The sequence below is a fragment of the Pararge aegeria genome, chromosome 11, assembly GCF_905163445.1.
Source record: "Pararge aegeria chromosome 11, ilParAegt1.1, whole genome shotgun sequence".
Classification (NCBI taxonomy): Eukaryota; Metazoa; Arthropoda; class Insecta; order Lepidoptera; family Nymphalidae; genus Pararge; species Pararge aegeria.
The window spans coordinates 10310735-10335148 of record NC_053190.1 but is presented as its reverse complement, the minus strand read 5'-3'; the positions used below and the strand labels follow the sequence as shown (position 1 = coordinate 10335148).

The following is a 24414-nucleotide window of genomic DNA, read 5'->3' as shown; positions in this document are numbered from 1 at the left end:
GGGAGTGTGAATCAATTCCTGCGGGGGTTCCGTGTCATTACATTTGTAACAAAAGGATTAAAAAAAAACATGACCAGCATTCTACAAAAACTACAAGAGCAAGTTTTTAACTTCCCGCTAAGAAATTATAAAATTTTCAAAAGTTATGGTTTCACCACTTTTTCGAAAATCCTGCCCTGACCTGCAGAGTGAACCACCCTACTGATTTTCTAAAATTGAATAATGTTATTTTTTTTTAATTTTCCGAAAAGTATCAGACTATAAAAGAAACTTCTATTAAATTTTTGAGCTCGAAGAACAAAATAAATATGGAATTAGCGGGAAGTTGCAGGGATGGCCTTTAGGTTAACCGTTTTTCAAATTTTTTTTTATTGTAATAATTAACGGACAAAATGAAATAGAAATATTGCATATACAAATAGAAAGCTAGGTTAACAAAACAAATGATAATCCTAAATATATGCGCAACTGCGGCCTTATCGCTTGAAGCGATCTCCTACAGACAACCTTTGGTTGAAGAAGATGTTACATTGAAACAAAAGTATCAGATGGTAAAAGGAAAATCGTCAACTTTTAATAGAGCAACAGTTCGCAAGGGATGTAAGGAAAACGTACTGTAACGTGTCCATCAACGTGAGATGTAGGGGTTTTTCAAATTCAAATTCATTTATTTCAAGTAGGCCTACTTTATAAGCACTTTTGAAACGTCAAGTATGCATGTTTGTGTGACTCTACCACCGGTTCGGAAAGCAGATTCTACCGAGAAGAGCCGGCAAGAAACTCAGTAGTTTTGAACTCAAAGGGTTGAACCTCTGGGGCAAGCCCTGTCACAAAAAGCTCTACTAAGAGATACCTTAATCAATGACATTACTTATCGAAAGGTTTAAAGTTTTGACATACGGACAAACCCGATTCCAATGGTACAATTGATTAAAGGACATCTAAAATTTTCCTCACTTATAAGTAGGTAACAAGCTTTTATATTTCGGGCGATCAAATAATATATTATAACACTGTCTGAAATTAACCGTCTATACGTTTTTCTAATATTATATTCACACGATATTTTGCATTAATGATTACTGGTTAATTTCTAAAATTTAAACCTAAATTCTACCACCAAGGTTTAACGAGCTTAATTTATTACGTTTAGCTAAAAAAAACAATAATTGTTAACAGCAATTTACGGCAACACTTTAGTAATCAACAGGACTAAGACTCACGTTTTTCCCATGGGGCATAAGGACAATGGAATACGAAACCCTATAAACTGAAAGAAAGGTTTATTTATGTCGCTGAATTGTGAGAGACAAGGCGTATATCAGATCTTATTTCACCCTCTGACCTGTTCGTCCCACATAATAATTAATGAGAGAAGACGTCAATAATTTTCAAATTAGACTTGATAACTGCTGAAGTTTCATCAAGTTTTATACTAATAGTGTTATGAAACTTGATTGAACTAATATACAAGTTAGTAAAGTACCATGAACACGTAGATTTTGCACAATTATAAGCTCTTTAGTAATTCGTCCGACTTTACTATAATCGGTCAATACATTTGACACATTGACCTGCTCCACCCAGATTAATAGAAATAGGCTTTCCAGGAATTTACAATTGATAAAATTCAAATTCAAAATTCAAAATTCATTTATTACAAGTAGGCCTAATACAAGCACTTTACATTCTGGATGTAGTGGAATGTTCAAATAGATTATGTGAATGGTTAGACGGCCGATTGGCGCAGTGGGCAGCGACCCTGCTTTCTGAGTCCAAGGCCGTGGGTTCGATTCCCACAACTGGCCAATATTTGTGTGATGAACATGAATGTTTTTCAGTGTCTGGGTGTTTATATGTATATTCTAAGTATTTATGTATATAATTCATAAAAATATTCATCAGGTATCTTAGTACCCATAACACAAGCTACGCTTACTTTGGGACTAGATGGCGATGTGTGTGTTGTCGTAGTATATTTATTTATTATTTATTTATTAATGTTCGACACTAAACTAACAACGATACTGTTTAACTTTTTTGTCATAGGATGCTTGCCTGGCTTGCATATTTCTATCACTGGATTATAATAGATTATAATATATATAGCTACCGAAGTCTGGATTAATTTAACTTACGTTCTGAAATTCAATCAATCAAAGTTCTCAATTTGTGAAACAGCGTTTTTTTCAAATTCAAATTCAAATATTGTTTATTCATGTAGGCCTATCACAAGCACTTATGAACATATATTTACATAATTGTTTAATGGTAATAAACTCGTGCGACAACTTAAACCTAAAGCTACGCTGGTTCCAAACATAGCCCATTTTTTGTGACTGTTTCACCATCTCACAGTCAAGTATAAAGTTAGAGCAATTCACACCCAAACTTCTTTATCGTTTAAATAATCCTTAATATTATAAGATTTTTCTATAACATTACGTTTTATGTACATTTTGAACTTGTTGAGAGACATCTCAAATATTTCATTCGGTAGTTTGTGAATTAATGAATTATTAATTTGACGTAGTCTAGTAAATTTATTTTATGAAAAGTTCTTTTGTAACTTTCAACTGTTTATTACTTGAGAAGCAAAACATTATCTTATCACAAACCTTAATCCAAATCGTTAAAGACATTTTATCCATGGTATATAATACAAGAAATGTTCGTTAGTATAATATTTTATTTCATACCTAACAAGTTGTTGAGAAATTGACAAATCAATATATGTATAACAAAGTACTTGAATGTTGTATAAAAGGAGAACATGCAAAAATGAAAAAGGTATTCGTAGCTACTGAAATTGAATTTGCACAACCCAACATTAATCACACAAATTTTGCTTCAGGATTTTCAAAGTTGGCAGTCTGTGTCACAGATTTTTCATTCGGAAATGTGATTTTTAGAGAGTATAAATGGTCTACTTTATTTTTGAACAAATGGTTTTATTGTCTATTTCGCTCATATCTCTGAAGAGTTTGTCGACCTCCATGAGGCAGTGGTGAGCGCTGTTGTTTTAGTTGAAACGGGTTCGATTCCCGGCAGGAGAGATTTGTGAATTTATTATTTCCGAATTTTCTCCGCCATATTCATAACTTGTCGGGTAATAAAAAGGGTAGGCGTGAGATGCATCACAACAATGCTTACTCTTACAAAATGTGTTAACAATAATGGAGGACACTAATTGGAAAGCTTATTAAGTGTATTGTGCTCATACTGGTTTAATTTATCATTGATCTACCCTTATTGTACAAAGATTGAAGAGGTAATGGATTGGCAATTACTCCACCAATCAATCGCTCTTACGAAATTGTGTACAACGATAGAATAAAAAAATTACGGCAAATTAAGAACCAAAGAGTATATATACGAAAAAAAACGTTTGGGGTGGTTTTGAATGAAATATTTTTGAAGTTATACTTCTTATGGCGCGTTGGAGAAAAATTATGAGAGTAAATTTTCACGATGGGCGCGCACGCCGTCACAAAAAACCGACACCCTGAAGTTATCTATAAGGTCAATTATCAAACTCTGCGGGCTGATTCCGGTGATGTAATTGATTTAATTGTACAAAAATCTCAAATTTTAATATTGAGTGAGTCTTGGTTGTCCTATAATGAGTCTATTAGTATTCCAAATTTAAAAAATAATGCGTTATAATAAAACTTTCGATGTATTAAATACCTTTTTTCTATTGTTAGTATAACTTCTAACGCGTGTACATAAGTAAACGTACACGTTTTATTTTTATTTTATACAGTTGACGTTTGAGACGTTTAAGAATTATAATCTTTAATTTAGGACGTCAAGGTATGTCAAAACTTTTTTTTTAATAATATTTTCTTAAGCACAGAGCCCCTAAACATTTTAAACCAAAGTTGATTCATTTAAAAGTCAATGAACATAATATTATCATCACCAACATTATAAAAGAAGAACAAATACACGCATAACCGTGGATTTTTGTATTCCAAACGATCATTACTGTTGAAAGCGTTCATTTATGTTGTAACACATAAAGTGAACGTGTTTCGGATTTGTAAGTTATCACTAGCAATATGCCGAAAGTTTTTACGTAGTTACTTTGATAAATTTAGCTTTTTTTTATATTTAGTATCGAAACAAGTCTAAAATACTCGAAAGATAAAGAATTTCTAAAATAATCCAGAGGTAGAAAGCCTCGAGCAGGATAACGGATAATGATTCACATTATTTCAACATAACGTAAACAAGGCTTTGATATTCTCATTTCATCGCATCATCGAAGCGAATAATATAAATTGCTTGGGTTTCGAGGCCAGCCAATATTTAAAATAATACATAATCAAAACAAAATAAATTCATTGATAGACACGCGTAAAATAAATTTGTGTACGTTGTAGAATTTTTTATTCTATTATATATATACTATTATAATTTAAATCGAAATGAAAATAGCCCGACATACTGCATTAGAGCATGCGGTGGGTCTTAGATACAGAGAGAGAAGAGATCTGCTGTGAAAGATCAATTTGATTGGTGTTGAAGATTTTACAAGTTCAGTTCCACCCAGTGCGTTCTTGAATAAAGAGGTCCTTCTAAAGAACATATGTTAAAAAATCGATAAAGGCAGCTCTAGATACAAAATACCAATTTTCTTTTATTCTTTTATTCTAGTTCCGTTGACTAAATTTAATGTCCTCCATACATTGTCGAGTTAAAACAACAAATTAAAACGTTATAATATCTGTCACCTCAAACCATTTGAGCTCTCGGGCGGCGCAACACGTACACGTGTATAGTTCTTTCCAGAAAATCGTTTAGAAGATCGGCATTGATTGGCTTGTTTCGAATATACGACGAGATAAATTGGATTGAGTTAGCTTTTAGTGGGACGTAAAACGATTTTTCCACTAGGCTAGTTTAACAACAAATAATTTTGAATGGATTACCAGTGAATTAATCGAGTTATATTGAGCAGCTAACGTCCAATTTTTATTATTCTTTAAACAATAATACCAACAAAATACATTACTATCGCTGCATGATACAGAGACACGGCTATATTTATAAGTTCTCAGCGGATTATATTCAACTTTTCACCAAACGATAGAGTGGCTCCCAAGGTTCCAATATAAACATTAATAAAACATGAAACTTCCCGGGCCTTGGTGCGCGCTGTGGGCTGAGTTACCCAGTGAATATATAATAATTCTAGATTACATTTTTTTACAGAATTTTAAATTTATATTCCCCTAAACATCATCTGTTAGCCTATTTCTCTTAAAAACCGGTATCCTCCAATAAACGCAAACATACTACATTGCTAATATAATGATAATACCTACTGCGACCATCTTCTGTTTTAATTGTCAGCTTTTAGACACTATAATATTTTACCATTGCTGATACCATTACCACGCTGGCCAAGTGCGGATTGGTTGGTACGGATTTTACTATTACCTGGTTTATTTACATGTTTTGCATTGCATGTACAAAAATAATAATACACAAGAGAAGCAAAATAAATCTTTCAAAAAAAATTCGAACAAAAACCAGATTTTATAAAAAAAAGGAAAAGCACAATTAAATTTAAACAAAACAACTCGTGAATATATATAAAAGAGATATAAATCGCATTTTGGAACTCGCATCCGCTTAATGCGGCGAACACAAAAAAATCAATATACATACCGTATTATATGAAATTCAATACGAACTGGAAAGAGTCGTAAAATTTATGTCGCTACATTTAAAACACGCTGATATATTTAATTATTTCAGGATGATGCGTAAATGTTTATGGGATTTTTTTAATGCTTTATACAACATTGAAAAGCTTTCATTTTTCAGTTTTGTGTTTGCAAAAACGGCGGGGTGTTATAAGTTTTACGTGTGTGTATGGATGTCCAAGATAGCCGCCGCCACAAAATGGTAACATGGGTATGAACTGAAGGGGCTTGTAACATTGTTCTTAGATAAGCATTCTATAAGACTGTCAATTTTTGTGATTGCTTTGTCTTTGATTGTTGATAAAGTAAATGGGAAACACGTGCGAGTGCTATTCGCTGACAAGGTGCTCCTAGGCCGATACAGCCGGTTTGTTTGATTTGGTATATAAACTTTTTATTCGAGAGTTAAAGAGGAATGAACAATTATTCTGAGCTCTTGTAACCTTATTAATAAACTAAGCATATGGTTAGAATATGTCCGGAGTATTCTTCACGCACTTTAATTTGAAAAGTTTTCAGTTGAAGTGTGACAAAGCACTGCATACCTTTTTTTCATATAAATAGAAATAAATAAATATACTACGATAATACACACTTCGCCATCTAGCCCTAAAATAAGTGTAGCTTGTGTTATAAGTACTAAAATAGCTGTTGAATATTTTTATGAATATAATACACATAAATACTTATAATAAACAGATAAACACCCAGACACTGAAAAACAATCATGTTCATCACACAAACATTTTCCAGTTGTGGGAAGCGAACCCACGGCCTCTGACGCAGAAAGCAGGGTCACTGCCCACTGCGCCAGTCGGCCGTCGTATAGAAACTATTAAGGGTCCAAGCAGATGGCCTAGTAGTAAGTAGAAAATCATCAGGTGGGCCATCTACTTATAAACAGAGTTAGTAGTAGAAGTAGAGACTACATAGTTCATTCAAGAAACACATAGCCCAGTAGGTAGGACTTCAACCTCACTTTCCGGGGGGCGAGTTCAAATCCCAATTCCACCTCTAACTTTTCTACGTTATGTGCGTTATAATTAACACTTGCTTCGACGGTGAAGGAAAACAACATGAGGAAACCTGCTTGAGTTCTCTTTAATGTTCTCAAAGACGTGTGGAGTCCACCAACCCGCACTAGGCCAGCGTGGTGGACTACAGTCTTAGGCCCTTCTCATTGTGGGAGGAGGCCACGTCCGTCCTGCAACGCATGAAAGCCTAATGTACCTGCTATTGTACCGACAACCAAGCCCTTCAGAGAACACAGCGTTGCAATAATGCTGCTTAGCGACAGAAATAAGCATAGTGATATTACTTCCCCGACGAGCTCTGTCATAAAAAGCTTAACTACTACTATAGCCACGTTATGCAAGATAATGGTAATTAGAGCTACCACAATTTCATTATTTTTATTAGTGTTTTTATCTACACTTGAAGGAATTATCAATTTTATAAATTTAAAATGCATATAAAAAATTTCGGCACCGACAGGATTTGAACCTGCGACTCTCTGGTAATCAAAAAATTACATTTTTATTTTTTTATATGAATTTTAAATTTATAAATTTAATAGTAAAAACACTAATAAAAAAAAATTATAAATGTGTCATATCTTGTTTCAAACGTGTCTCATTGTAATATGGACCTTTGAAAAAGTAGATCGAAACTGCAACTGCGTTTCCTACTAGATGACGCTACAGTCGCTATAAGATTGATGTAAAAGGCATATACTAATTCGACGGTAGGAGAGCCGTAGCTTAATTGGAAAGCGCTCAGGCCGCGATTGCCAGAGAGTCGCACGTTCAAATCCTGCAATTCCGAACTTTTTTATATGCTTTTTGAATTTATAAAAAGAGCTACTACAGTCACGTAGGTAAATAGCCATAAGTCGTGATAATTATCAATATATACGCACTTGTAATATTAATCCTTAAAGCCAACCAACACGCATAAGCGCAGCATGGAGGATCTTAGCTCTAAATAGCCATCTCTCATCCCATCAATAGGGTATTAATAGACTAAACATGAGAATGATAAACAATATTACACAACAAAAGTCGTTATGTTGGCGCCTAATGTATTGAGTTAATCCCCTATTAAGTTCTCATAATAACATGATATTCGAAAAAACATTGTTAAAATAAAAAAAAATAATACATTTTATTTTCCTTCATCCAAAATTTTATCATAGCCTACGTACGGGAAAAACAACGCAAAGAGAATTGAGAGGTCTAATCAGAATTATACATTCTTCGGAAACGTGCTCCCATCCAATTTTCATATAAAGCTATTTCAATATTCAGGTAATTCAATACGGCGGCTTGAGGGTAACATTTTGCGATTGGAGTGAGTTCAAATGAAGCCCATGGACCAAAACTTTTCCCTTTGTAGGAAAGTTGTAATTTGACCAGAACGCCGGGTGTTTCCCTTAGGACCGTCGTCGTACATGCATGTTTAATGGCGTTCCAAAGAGGTCAAGAACTGGCATACGAGAAAATGTTGTGAATATAATGCAAACACAAACCTTAAAACACTCAAAAGACCAGGGCAGTATTTTTTTTAATTTAATTTTCATCTAATTAGTACGGCAACGCCATTTTCATTCATCATCATCGACACATTACCAGCCCACTAAGCACGGGTCTCCTGCCACAATAAAAAGGGCTTAGGGCCGTTGTCCATTACGCTGGCCCAGTGCAGATTGGTGGACTCTACGAGCCTTTTAGAACATAATGGAGAAATCTCAGTCAGTGGCGTGCATAGCGGGTATGCACAGGGTATGCAGATCATATAAAATGACGGAAATCTCCAGTACGAGTTCTAAAAAACTTAAGGATAGTCATTGTTAGAGTTATAAAAAGTCTACCCTAGTTTAGTTTATAGGCTAGTACTGGAGATTTTCTTCATTTTATATCCTCTGCATACCCTGTGCATACCCTCTATGCACGCCACTGCTCTCATGCATGCAAGTTTCCTCATGATGTGTTCCTTTACAGTTGAAGCAAGTTATATTTTAATTGCTTAATCAAAACGCACATTACTCAGGAAAATTAGAGGTGCGCGCTGGGATTCAAACTCCGCTTTTCGAAAGTAAAGACGAAGTCCACTAGGCTATCACCAATTGACTTACGCCTACTCGATGGAACTATATTTGTTATGGATAACAATACAGACAGAAATGTATGAAAGATAATATTAAACATAATACAAGACATTATAATAGTATAGTGTACTGTAGTGGTACTCTGCAAAAAAATAATTACAGGCTATTCAATATTCTCTCAGTACGAATCTCAATTCACTTTACATTATTCAGGTAAGAGGAGATCTGCAGGGGATATTAAAGCATGAGCAAATCCGTTGAACAACAAGACCATATCCATTTGTTCTACGGTTTCCCTTCAAAACGTACGAATATTCCACCTTTTCCCTCAATATGGGTGTCAAATGAATGAGCTTGACTTGTACATAATTATATAAACATTTCATGTACTTCAGACTTTCATGTATACATTGAAAATCGAGGTTTTTTTTTATTTTAAATTTATATTTTTTTAAAGCTCTTTTGACGTTTAAAAAGTGATAATGAAGGCGGCCTACCTGAAATAAATGTTTTTTTTTACGAGGAAATTTACTAGGTTGGCAACCCCAAACCAATAAGCGCAATGCTACATTTATATATACATAGATATATAGTATACACTAATAACGTGCTGTAAAACTATCTATTTGGTGTTTAAACACTTCACATGCCTTTCCACCAGACGAAGTTCTATAAACTCTTGTTTACAGTGCAAGCTATTGAATTGTCGAAAGCGCTCCCACTAAATATACGTGAGGCAAAATCGCCTGTAACATTTAAAAACGCGGTGAAAGCATATTATCATGCTCATTAATGACGACTTTTAGTACCTTGTTTATGTTTATTTTTATTATGTTCTTAAGTATTTATGTATGATTGAGTATATATTAGTTTATTATTTTATATTTATTTATTATATTTTTCTTATTCGTTTGCGAATTTTATATTATTATTTTAATAAGAAAAATATAATAAACGAAATTGCTTTCGTTTATGAATTTTTATTTAGCTATTTGAATGTAGGTTTATAATAATTTTACACCACCTGTCCGGTCTCGCTCATCTTGTCCTAATCCAAAGGTTGCCTGGCAGAGATCGCTACTAAGCGATAAGGCATCCTTTTGTATTCTACCTCTGTCTTTGTATTTCTATTGTTATTTTTTATTTTCCTAACTTCATAGTGGTGTACAAATAAAGAGTTAAATAATAAATAGCGTGGCTGGATGCTGAAAATTGCTACAAGAGACTATTACTAGGCCTAAAAGTAGAATAGTGAAAAAGTGAATACACTTTTTACTAATGAGCTCTTTATAAAATTACTATTACATTTTAGTCCAAATATTTTCCGAGTAACTATGTGACTGTACTGATTATTGTGTGAAGCTACGAATAGTAAAGGTTCAATTAACAAACCACATTGGGTGCGCCGAAAATATCTGTTGTATAGATAAGTTTTGCCTGCATTAGATAAGCCTTAGATGTAACTGATCAAATCGCTAGAGACCTGCCAACCTATATTTATAATAAAACAAAAAGGATGTCTGTCTGTCTGTTTATTTTATTAAAGTTTAAAAATACTATCATTCTGGTTTTCTTTGGCATTCTAACGTATCATCATCAACAGGTTTAGAGGAACTTTTTCAATGTAAAGAGGATCCAGTAATTCTAAGCATACGAATTAGTAATAGTAATTAAACGAGTTCATCCGAGAAAATACTACAGTCATGCCTACTTCTGTCACAAAGCAGCGATGTAATCCTTTATTTCGGTCTGAAGGGCGTGGTTGCCGCTTAACACCTACGCCTCAGGTTGGCCACAGGACGGCACTTTGTAGGACATCTTCCTTGCATGCCCTCTTAGGCGCCTTATAGGCGACGGTTTTCTAATTACCATCAAGGGCCGTTGGCTTGCTTGGTCCGATTAATACTATGAAAAAAATCTGAATTTAAAGTATTGGGACGCGGCACGACACACACTACCGTGCCACGTTGTGTGAGCATGCGTTGATGTTGTGTGTCATGACTAAGGGCCCCGAATGGGTGTGAAACTAATGGGGCAACCGACTAATATGCACGGGAGTTCAGCCATCAATTACACATTTATAAAATATCTCTCTCTATTTCGTAACGTTGTAATAATTCCATTTGAACTGAGTCAGGAAAATGGCAAGTGAATACCACAAAGCGGAAATAAATGCGAGTGGCTTTTACCATCTCGCTTATGGAAAATCTAATAACGTGGTAGTGTTTTTACATTAGCCATATTTTCTTCTCGAAGCGCACAGTTACTAGAATATGCTAGAGCCTCCCTGAGAGGTTTATTATTGCATCGTATATGTGGTATTTACTTGAAACTGTTGTTTTTGTATTTTCTTGTTTGACTTGGAGTCAAACAATGAAAACAGAAATGGGAGTTTTAGTTATTCATAAATATTTACTTTAGAAAAATGATCTCTTATACTATAGTGAATGAAGAATTATTAAAATATTTAGAAGATTTTAAGAGGATATCTCTGAATAATTTAGTGTACAAAATTCCAATTCTGTTTTAAATTTCACTTTCTTCGATATTCATTACATCACATAAATTGTGGTAGGAGATAGAAATATTATAGTTAAACATCAAACATCTTGCGATAGTGTCATAATTTACTAGAAATATTGTTTTTGTCTCGTAGACATTATTATGTTATCGTTTTTATTTGTGCCTTGTATTTTTTCTGCGGAAACATCAGTGTATCGATATATTTACACAAAGCTGTTGATATGTGGGAAATTATGTTGTTATTATTATAAAAAAACTATACAGTTTGCTCTGCCGTGAGTAGTCATATTGTTATGAATAAATAAGGTTCAATTCAAGAAAAATCTGGTAGAGTTCTAGGTTCTGACGCAAGAGTTTAGCTGCAGTGAAAGCAAAGCTCATTTGCTGTGACTGCAGGTGAACAAAAATACAGAATTTGTTTATTTATAGCTAGGTAATGCCTAGTGGTTAGGACTTCGACTACACTTTCAGGGGTCGAGTTCGAGTCCCAGCACGCACCTCTAACTTATCTAAGTTATATATATATATATATATATATATATATATATATATATATATATATATATATATATATATGCATACAAAGCGATTAAAATAGCAATTACTTAAGCGGTGAAGGAACAAACGAAAACTGCATGCCTGCGAATTTCCATAACGTTCTCAAAGGCTTTCGAAGTACAATCCTCCACCTGGGTTTAGGCCGTAGCCCAACACCTGTGTGTTGGGCTACAGCCTAAACCCTAGAAGACCCGTACTCTGTAGTGGGTTTTATGAATCACCGTACTTTTTTTTATCTAAATGTAAGTTCTATCCAGGCTTGATTAAAATTGTCGCGAAATAGAAATAAAGTATTCTTAAAATGGATGAACCCAATTAAAAATAAATTGAGGACATAAATAAAACTCCGAAGTATATTTGTCTCACCTTAAAAACCTTTTGCCAAACTATTTCCATATCTCCGCTGAATTGACGTTGAACTAAGAAATATACAATCAGTTCAAAGGGAAAGTTTTATAAAGCCACTTACTTGTGCCCTCTCTATTTTATCTCACAACCCGAAACGAAGTTAGATAGTTTTCCGTCGAACGCCCGCCGATAGTGTCATAATTTAGTTAAGATATTGGTTTTTTTTTTGGCCTTTGGAGCATATTTCGTTATAGTTCTTGTTTATGGGTCTCCTCGTTTACCAGGCTACCCCAAAAGAGAATGTCTATAGCGTTCTTCGAGTATATACAAATATCATCATCATCATTTCAGCCAATTCTCACTGCCAGCCAGCCAAGACTTACTATAAGTTCGCCAACCAATTAATAAAACAAAAACGGTTTAAGAACTGAAATTTGGGTACTGGGGCTAATTTCAGTAAAATACAATGCTCATTAACAGTGTAAGCGAGGTGGTATATTTAATTTTCTTATAAATATTGAGGTACAAAAATGCTGATTTTTCCAATCATTTGTTGATTTGTGTCCATCTTATTCCAAAAAACTTTGCCTGCCGTAGAATATTTAAAATGTTTATTTTTAAATACGTCAAAAACAGAAATTATATTAATTAATATACCTATTATTGGTAAAGCAAATATGATGCAATTCTATTTTTCGTTAGTAAAAAATATATGTATATGTCATGTTACAATTTGCTTTCGTTGTTTTTAATATTCAAAACTTAATAAAATTATAAAAAAACATCACTTGGGCCATATGAATTGTTGTTAAAATGTTTCTGAACATAGTCAGTGGTATTAATTTTCGACGTTTAAGATAAATAAATAAATATAAATAAATATACTACGACAATACGTTTTGCAAACAACTATAAGATACAATTTTAGTGTGTAAATTATACAGTGTACAATATCTACACAAACTCATTGGAGTTTCAGAACATCAATTAGTAACCTTTCTAATGAATATAAGAAATATTTTAATTACGATGGTTCTACTAGTGACTTTCTAGAAATTACTGCTATTCAGAATCCAATACGTTTCGGCCTTAGCCCCTCGTCATTGTGGGAGGAGACCCGTGGCCTGCAGTGGGGCGGGAATGGGTTGATATGATGATGACGATGATGATGAGAATCCAATAATCCTATAAAGCTTCAGGAACGTTATCTGAGAATCTGCTGAGTTGAAGCTAGGTAGTAAATACCTAATATCGTTATACTTGATAAAAAAAAGCATTTTCACTACATTAAAGAGAAGAAATGTTTATGACAGATATTCTTTCCCTGATTAATAACAGTTATTGTAGAATATTAATGAAAATGATGCGGAAAATGCTCACTTTAGTAGTGAGCATTTTCCCGGAAAACACAAACCCCACCCTTCACGGCCCAGCCAAAGATCTTTTCTACAAATATTGAGAATACAATCTAAGTAAGTACGTACTTTGTAAAGAAATTTGTTGCTCAGTACGCAGCTAATTTCACGTACTTTGTTAAGAAATTTATTACTGCGCAGTACGCAGCTGATTTCAGCACAAAGATGCCCAGAAAATGTACGAACGGTGTGTGTTTAAATAAGATCCATTGACCCAGCCTTAACGTACGTATCAATGAGTACATAAAAAGTAGTTTTTTAAAATAATAAATGATTTTGCTTACGACCAAAGAAGACACAAACCGCACCCCTCATGCTGACTGATATTGAGAATACAAGCTAAGTAAGTACGTACATTTTTAGAAATTTACAAAATACAAAGCTATTTTCAGTACAAAGATTCCCAAATAATTTACGAACGGTGTGTTTTTAAATAAAATCCATTGATCCAAACTTACCTCTTAACATAAAAGTTGAGAAAGAATGAGATGGTTGTATGTATCCCTAGTGACACTATACATACGCATTTAGAAATGTCGTAGAAAAGCCGGACTACGAGAATAGGCAGTAAATACATTATAAGCTCTCAAGTGACACTCAGCAGGCTACACAGCTTCTTTTTATATATAACTTTGAAAAAGTAACGTGGCGTGGAAAGGTACTTTCAACTGACCCTCAAACAAATTAATTGTGTCTTAGTAGTTCTGAAAGACTTCTTGAACAAAGTTTACAGCAAGGATTTTCAGTTGGTAATGGAATTGAAAATTATTCATGGAATTAATAGTTCATAGATAAATACTTTTAGTAACACAAATATCTTCTCTATTTAGAAGCTTAATTTACTGTGCGATGTAAGGCCGTATATAATATACTATAATGGTAGATAAGATCCTTATGAGTTATACTGTTTCTCTTTTTCTGAATGATATCATCAAAATTCTATATTTTGAAAAATAAGCAAACTTATTATACTTATTAAATGCAAACTTTAAAACTTACTTCATTATATTAATATAATTTTAAATAAAGAAAAATTAACTTATTTAAACAAATACATGTACGGTACTACATAAGCGGTATAACCAAAGGTTCTCCGGTCCGAAAATAACTTTATCATAACGTTGGTCGTTATGCACGTTTCAGAAAGTACCAATCAGATTTGAAATTCAGAATTTCAATTACAAATCTACGTCCGGCGCGGCACTAATCTGCAAGTAACTTGTTCGATAGATCGGTTATCACTGCAAAAGGTGTATTCGATAAAGCTGGAGCTTAGCTGATTAGATCGCCAGTTCTGTTCTAGCGAGTCGTAATGGAGGGCGAGCCAGTGATTGGCTTGTTTCGAATACACACCGAGACAAATTGGATTGAGCCAGCCTTTAGTGGTAGTAGGCGAATTTTTACGGTGGGTTATTCAAGCATAGTTTTTTGGAGGCAGCAGTACATAATTGACTGAGCGAAGTGTTTTCCCGCGTTTACTTGGGTAAATTTACACTAACGAAATTTAAAAAAAACATACTAACTGCAAATACACTAATAATATGTATACGCAAATAGAACTCAATTCATTAAATCTAACTTTGGCTTGTGGTATATATCTAATAGAAAATCACTTATTAAACAGGGCCACTAACTATTGATATCCAAAATCAACATTACTAATTGTCAATTTAGGGGCCTATGAAATAATAACTGCTTTTAGGGATATGCCATATGGAGTTAGGATAGGGATAGGGTGTCGTGTACAGGGTTTTTAAACAGGGAAGGCATAAACTGCGAAGCTCCATATATAACTCAGAAGGCTTGTGCCAGAGCATAGACCCACCGGGCTGCTTCTATGTTGACTAGCATTCTTAGGTTTTTAATAATGTTTAATTGTAGAGTAAAACCTATTTTAAAATTGTAAATGGCTGGTATAGAATCTTTTGAAATGTGAAAGCCACATTTGTCTGGTCGAATAAATGTTAAAAAAGTGTGTGTAGTAATAATTACGTTTTAAATAATAAAGATGAGAATTTCGGACATTTATAATAAATAGAAAAGTTATTTTCATTACGAAGCTATCGTAGTTAAACATTCTATGTAGGTTCTTTGCTTTGTTTAGAAACTTAATTGTATCCACAAAGATTATACACAAGAAACTGCAACCAATATTTTATAAAAGAAAAAATTTTAGTCGTAGGGAGCGGCTGTACCCAAGCGGTATAAGACAGTGGTATTTTAAATCCCTACAAAATACCTATATTTAACTGTGAACGTCAATCGGTTGATATGATGTTGATGATGATGATTTGATTTTGGTCGACAATTTTTTAGGAGAGACATCCGTATATCTACTACTCATAATAAAACTGTAACTGGAAGATTTCTGTATATTTACCTAATATATATTGAAAATTTTGACCTGAGGATGCTTTATAAACGATACTGAGTCCAAAACATATTTTTATTTATTTTTTGTCGGTCTGTCTGTCTGTCTGTCTTTCTGTCTAGGCATCACGTGAAAAGTACTGAACGGATTTAAATAAAATTTGGTGTAGTGGTAGCTGATATCTCGGGTCAACATATAGAATACTTTGTATCCCGATAAACAATAAGTTTCCTCCGGGAAATGGGATGAAGTTTTATCAATTTTACTTCATATCTCCGTTAAATTTGAACCGATTTTAATAATTATTTTCTTATTTGACAGTGCGTACTACCAAGCATGTATTGTCTAATATTAATGAAGATCTGATGAATATTGTCGGAGATCAAGGACATAATTCTTCACAGATAACAGCAAGTCGCAAGGCATATGGGACAACGATTGAATGCATGCGTACCATCCTACTAATATTATTAATGCGAAAGTTTGTGATAATAGATTTATTGATAGATGGATGTATGTATAGATGTATAGATGGATGTTTGTTACGCTTTAACGCCACAACGAATGAACCGATTAAATTTGGCTGAGATATCTACAATATAGTCTGAAATAGCTCATAGATTTCTTTTTATCCTAGAAAAGCTAACAGCTTCTAGAATCGTTATTTTTTCCGCATTTGTCTTTCAAAATCCGCGCAACAGAGTTTTAGTTTGACTTTAGACCCCATTCTGAAGTCCACGTAGACGAAGTCGCGAGCATAAGCTAGTTATGTATATATTAGCCAAAGAGTTCAGAACAAGCAGCAATTATATATATAACCATACAATTTAAATTAGAATAAATTATATTACTGACTCTTACAATTCCTTAAAGGACCGTCAAAAAGTCATGGTACTGGCTTACGGAAGATCAGCGCAGCGTCCGAACAGACAGCATTCATACTGAGTAACATTTTTTTCGGAATAATATCCGCCTCTTACTGGTAAAAGTTTTTTAAAACTGTGTTGTATAATAGCCATAAAAGATTTATAAGGGTTTTAAATTCGCCAACTTAGGCAAAATAAATCTCAAAGATAAAATCATGAAGTATAGATAAAAGCCACGTATCATATTTTGAAACTGTAAGCGCAAAATCAATATACACGAAGAGCTCAATTCCCACGAGGACACTGTTAAAATTTATGCGCTACGGGTGAAGTGACATGTACATATTATTATTTAAATAAACCGACCGTTATATCAGATAAGTTGGGATGGAGTAAAAATATTACAGACCTTTTGGACCATTAGTCTTTTGACTAATATAATCCAAGGCAAGTTTTATAAACCACGGATCTCTCTAAATTACCCTCTCTATCTCTCTCTCTCTCTTGTTTTCTAAAATAAAAAATAACCCTATGTTGTTAAGGATGCAAGCTTTCTATCTATGTGTGAATATTAGTCATGATCGCTACACCAGTTGAGCTTTTTTGAGCATTGTTAACGAGTAAATAAACGAACATACACTTAGTTACAAAGTAACTTAGTAAAATCTTATATTAATTGCGAGCAATATCTTCTGACTAAAAATCTTCACCAAATGTATACAAAATATTTATTAAATACACTCATACAAAATGCATACAGGTCCTGTTATAAATCGGTAAGAAGACTAGATATTTCACTCTACGATTAACGTGTCAGCATAAAGGGTAGCAAAATATGCAAAAAAACTGAAGTGAAGTTAGTTGCCCTGGACTTCGTTAACGTGGGAATTTTGGAATTTCTGAAACCGTACATTTTACCAGAATATTAAAAATTATTTTCGTAATGCCCAACCAAGTTAAAATATATTTTGTTTGTATTATAATATGTCATATTGGGTAGAACCGCGAATCTACGATGAAGACACGCCTTCAAAAAACAATAGCACCTTCTTATAGAGTCCTCTTCAGGCTATTTCATTTATACCTTATAATATGTGCCACAAAATCTATTTGGAACCATTGACGCTTTATAGCTTTTCTTCTTTCTTCTTCTTCTTCCGTACTTGGTCGGCCGGAACCTTCCGTTGTACGTAGTACCACTGGTACGGCTCCTCGCTGGGTCACTCTAGCCAGCCGAGCTCTCTCCAGGAGCAGGCCGCCCAGGTCGCCAAGTCTACTTTTATATTAACAGTAGGTTTAAATAAAGCTTACTCCGTATCATAAAATTTTTGTTCTGTCATTCTGATTTTCAACAATCTTTAGTGGATATCTATTGTCTTTAACCCAGAAACAATCTACCATCTAACCTTACACCTTGTTAGCTTAATTATGCATTCTTTTATGTACATACTAAGGCAAAAAAAAATTTAGATAGATGCTTTTGGTTGATGTTTCATACGAGCTTACGCGGAATTTTCATACGAAGCAACTTCTATATTAGGGTAATTTAATACTACGGGACTAAGGGTAACATTTTGTGAACGGAGTGAGTTCAAATGAGGGCCATTGAGCTAAACTTTTCTCTTTGCACGAAAGTTGTGATGTGAACAGCAGGCCGGGCGTACCCTTGGGATACAGAACATGCATGTTTAATGGTACCCTAGAAAGGTCAACAGGCGGACTGCAAGAATAGACAGTGAATAAATTTATTACTAGATCTCAAGTAATATTTGTAGAGTATGACTGTTTTCAAACGAACTCTCTAGCGAAGTATTGAGCACTGTGGTCTTATAACAGGGTAGTCCCGGGTTCTATTTTTTTAGCATGCAGTGTAATAAAAACATAAGAATAAAACTCTCCCCGGAAGACACACTTTGGGAAACAATAATTTCACAATTTTCTCTGGCAGTACGAGTATAAGAGGCTTTAGCCATGGATATTGACCACGCGCAGCTTTCTGATGGGACGCCGCATTCAAACCGATTAAGGGGTATGGCAGTATTATCGAACCCGGTATGGGTTCAATGATACTGCCATACCCTAATCGGCTAGCCCTCTACCATCTCAGACTGCATCATCATTTATCACCTGGTGAGATTGCAGTCTAGGACTAACTTGTAATGGAATCTAAGAGTGGAGTAAAAAAAAATTATGAAGTGGTCTGGACGTTTGCTATTTGATTACTTAAAAATACATTACAATATGTCTTAGTTTCTTCAAACCAACTTAGTGGATGAGATCTACGCTTGCGAAACTATTCAAATGAAGGCGGCAAGGTAAGCCTATTTTTAATCCAACAGTTACGCAATGGTTTTCCCCCAATTTTACACGAAATAGCATAAATATGCATATTGTGGAAATAATCCATATATGATTAATTATTTCCACGATAATATTATGTTTATTTTCAAATATATTATTACTGAAAACTTAAATGTAAATAACTTTTAAAATCTTACCTTTAGGTGGATTTATGTCTAGAGCACTTCTGAAGAGATTTTCTTCGTTATACCAGTCTATATTTCGCCGTATTGTCGCAGTGCTCATAGCAAGTAGCGTCGTCAATAGAGCCAGCATAAATATTCGACTGCGCGTTTCATGTCGCCTCCAATTTCTCGTAACAGTACCCGCGCCCAGGCCGAGTAAAAAGCAAAATCCAACACTAGGTATATACAGAACTCGCTCCGCCACTACGAAGCCCACGGGAAAGAGCATATTACTAGCTGGCACGAACGGTAGCACCATAAACGCCGTGAATAATAACATTGCAACTCTAGGACTGCGGTTCATATATTTTGGCGTATTGTGTGTCTTAGATTTTTTGTGTGCTACATGGCACACGCAAGTTGAATGGTTCATCATTGTGTTATTATTGTTAATAGCTCGACACAAGTTTGTGTGCTCTTCTGTGACTGTGTGCTTACAGGCGTTGCAGGGACACATCGTTCTCTTGAACGAAGCGTTTTCTTTATGCGGTATAATACTCTTTCTCTCGGATGCAGAACCGTGTCGCCTGTTGTAGTGTTTACAATTATAGTTCCATTTCTTTTTTGTTTTATTGTTTTGGTTCTTGTAATATTTTTCTTTTCTCTCTTGCTGCATTCTCAGCTCGTTTGATAATGCTTTCCACGTTACTTTTGATATAACAGCGTAGAAAACTAGTGAGCAAATATTTCTTACGTCGAATAATGACGTTATTCTTGGTATCGAGTCCATGGACCAATCGAAGCTTAATCGAACAGGGTTAACTAGGAGATAAAAATTAAAAACTGGAAGGAAGGTAAAGGTATAAAATCTCGTAAATATGGATGGGTCCTTAGCAGCGGGATTATCAGCCGACGCAAAGTCACTCGTCTCATTAACTAATCTCAGCCTCCAGCATAAAAGTACGAGGCTTCCAATGCCTAGCGCGTAGACGCTTCGCCATCGATACTGTAACAAAAAAAAAAGCTTTCAGATATTTATATCTGTTACCGTAATATTAATTTATTTTTTTAGGCTTTACACAGTGTTGTTGGCGTAAGGGCAATAAGGAGAAGAGGACATAAAAAGTATAGTATTTTATTTGATATATATAACTGGTAAATCATATCAGAAACTTCTTATTACGTAACTAGATTGTTTTTTTTTCATAAAAGCAATCTAGTTATTTAATAATATGTTGCCCCTTCAAACTCGAACATTTAATAGACAAAAGTATCCTCAAAATCAGTGCAGAGTTTTATACGTAGAGAAGAGTAGGAAAAGATCGCAAGAAGATGACAGAGAGAGAGAAATACACAGTTCTGTATTTTAATACACTCGTAATAAAATTAATTTCAAAAAAAATTTGTGGAAGTATATTTTCCAATATTAATTGAATGTTAAAATGTAAAATGTTGGAAAAGAGCAACTGCTGAGTTTTTTGCCGGCTTCTTCTCGGTAGAATCTGCCTTCTGAACCGGTGGTAAAGTCACTACAAACAGACAGAATTGACGTTTCAAAAGTGCTTATATTAGGCCTACTTAAAATAAATGAATTTTGAATTTGAATTTAATTTAAACGTCCGCCTTTTTGCAAGGCTTACTTAAACGTAAATTAATTACAGATTATCTTTAACTTAATGTATAAAGATTAAGATGAAGATCCATTGCAACTGAACATCTATATTGTAAGGATTGCCCAGTGTTGTGCCATTTGTGACAGTGCACTTCCTGTGACTCTCTTGATGTCACCTGTACACTTAGAGTTTTACCAGAAATCTACCAACGCTTCATTTCCGGTGAGGGTCGCTGCTCCAACACCGTTGGATATCACTGACCTTCATCCTCTTAGTTATATCCCCACCCTTCTTTCACCTTCTTTGTTATATCTCCACCCATTACCACTTAAACTGCGCAGTTCGTTAAACAATTTCAGTAGCTCTGATTTTTCTACAGTACTTGTGATTTCTGATTTGATCACGTAAAAAACACTCTGAACATGCCCCACTGCACTGTTGCTAACTATGGACCAGATAAGGAAGCTTTGAGTCACTCAGCGGGCGATGGAGGGGGCTTATTGTATTTTAGTTGTAGGATCGTCTAAGATGGATGAATGAATAATAGCCCGATCAGTGTTCCCCCAAACTCCTCTAACCTCAATAATCCTCTGGATCTGCTGTGTTTCGCATTTCATCAAAAAGGTAATAAAAATGTCTTTATACACAAATAGGTTTCTGCGTAGAAAGCGTTGTGAATAATTACGCCGTATGAAAAATGAATATAAATGTAACAATTACCTAATGGATGTTGCGTGACAAGGTAAGACAAGAGTGTTTTCTTTTGTGTATTTTTATATTTTACCTACTTTGAACGTAGTCTAAAGAGTAAAAATAATATGACGAAAACTGTATTCCCTAATCTTAAAGGATTTCAAGTCCTCCGACTACATTGTCTAGCTTTAGTGATTTTTATGACATATTATTATGACTTAGATTTTATAACAGTGGTGCTGTGTCTTAACGGCCGAGTGGCGCATTGAGTAGCGCTGCGACCCTGCTTTCTGAGTCGGGTTCGTTTCCCACAACTGGAAAATGTTTGTGTGATGAACATGAATATTTTCCAGTGTCTTTATATTATAATTGTTTATGTGTATTTTATTTATAAAAAATATTCATCAGCTATCTTAGTACCCATAACACAAGCGACGCTTACTTTGGGGCTAGATGGCGATGTGTGTATTGTCGTAGTATATTTATTTATTTATTAATTTAACGTGCTCTTCAAACGCCGAGCTGCTTCAGACAATTTAATGAGAGAAAACCTTAATTTCTAAAATGTTTTGGCCGATCTAGAGCTACAACTTTAGACCTAGTACTTCATAGTCGTAAATGGATATCACTTGCTAAAAAGGCAGCAGGATATAACAATAATCAATATTGTGTTTTATAAACGTTTAGAAATTGAAGTTCCTTTATACATCGTAATAATACGGTAACTTTTATTTTAAATAGCCAAGCTTAATGCAAAAACTTGGCCAGGCTTTGATTGATCACCACTCAGAAAGAATTCGTTAATATCTGTCAAAATTTGCCGCAACTTATAAGAAAATGCAACATACTATATCAATCAAATCGAATCAAATAATAAAAGTACCTACTTACCAGTTTTTGAGTTTATGTACTTATATTGAAATATTATTATTTATCTTTCATAAATAAAATGTGCTAATCCAAATTTGGCTTATTTCTTTATGAAGTTAATGTCTATTTTTGTCACCTCCCATTGCGGAAGATATGTCTCGTGTGCAGCATACAAATTGAAGAAATTATAAATTACACCATATTATTAGATCTCATGCTTCTCGCAGAGCTTAGCAAATTAAGGCTAATCTTCATTGTAAATTGTACGCGGACCAAACTGCCGCCGCCAGTCTTGTATAAATAATCTTTACAACCATTTTCTGAGAAATAACTTTACGGATTATAATGCGGTTTCTGCATTATACAGATATCACCTCAGAATAGTTTCTTAAGCTTAAACATTAATAGCCACCAGGGAGCGCTGAAAATTTTCCCGTAGGTTTGAAAAAATATTTTATTTCATAACTTCTAACCTGTTTTGCATCGCTTAAAGTGTCAGGATCTTGTACCACTTGACTAATCAGAAAATTCAATGTTAACTGAAACTCCATTCAGAAATAACTAAGATGGCAAAAAGCTAAATTTAATACAAGTTCAAAAGATATTACAGCCCTAGATGTGCTTTCATCCATTTTAAACGCCACCTTTGAAATTCCGATTTAAAAGTGATAACAAGTTCTCTCATTTATTGATGCCGGTTCGGCAGCGTCAAAAAGTTTTAGCGGTTATTTACTGGCGTAGGGTTCGACAAGAGGCGTAGCAACCCGTTGGCTTGTTAGTTGTGGGGAGCCGACAAAAAAGATTTATGAAGGTAACTACCCAGTCCCTCCCAACCTGGCCCCCAGGAAACCTCTGCGGAACAAACGACGCCGTGTAAGATTTCCAAGGCAATTTACACGAGGTGAGGTTAGGGTACGTACGAAGAAAATCCTCACAAAATTAATGTGTGTAATAAATTGATCGTAAGGTATTGCACCATTGTTTACTAGATATTTATGATTATTATGATATTAATTTACACATTAAAGTTAAAATTCAAAGAAATTTGCTTGCAGCAACCGCCTGACTACTTTTATTTATTTGCTGATTTTTTTAACGTATTAACTGTCGCCCGCATTCTCCGATTGCGTTTATTGTGTTTTTTTTTATAAATTCCGTGGGAACCATTTGTTTCCAGGAAATAAAAAGTAGCCTATGTTACTCTTCATCCTTTCAAATAAACCTATGCCAAAATTCATTTATTTATTTATTTGTCGTGAATACATAATACATGCATTTAATAATTTCTGGCGTATAACAATATATTTAAACGAAATGAGATTCAAAAGGATTGATTTCATTCGTAGGGCGCTTAAGAAGAAAACACAAACATTTGCATTTATAATATTAATTTCCTCACTAATATTATAAATGCAAATGTTTGTGTAAAGATTATATCATGTTCGTTTGCAGTAAAGTACTTCTCCTTCATCAATATTCAATTAGTTCTAATATACCGTTACTAGTAAATTTTTGACTTCTATTTAATTTTATGCTATTTTATGATGGATTGATATGGCGCGTATTATCAGCTACACAACAAAAGCTCTCATTAATAGGTTGACGAAATAGTTTTCACGCATTTTATATGAAAACTCAAGACAATTTTTTACAAGTGTATGCATTATCAATCCATTACCGGCGCACTACAGGAAACAGGTTTCCTCTCAGAATGAAAAGGGTATAGGCAGTGTACCACGCTAGAAAAGTGCTGATTGGTAGACTTTACACGCCGTTGAGAACATTATGCAGAACTCTCAGACCTGCGGGTTTTTTCGCGATGTTTACCTGCATATTTTTAAGCAAGTGATATCAAAATTGCTCAATCAA

The 24414-nt window shown here is 34.3% G+C and overlaps 1 protein-coding gene across 1 annotated transcript in view; it reads right to left on the bottom strand.

Annotated features, from left to right (window-relative positions):
* LOC120627715 (protein O-mannosyl-transferase TMTC1-like) overlaps positions 1 to 24414 on the bottom strand; it is a 173836-nt gene that overhangs the window by 58756 nt on the left and 90666 nt on the right. The window contains exon 4 of the mRNA XM_039895740.1: positions 19403 to 20375. Within this exon, the coding sequence (XP_039751674.1) occupies positions 19403 to 20375 (973 nt within the window). The remainder of the gene's footprint in view (positions 1 to 19402; positions 20376 to 24414) is intronic.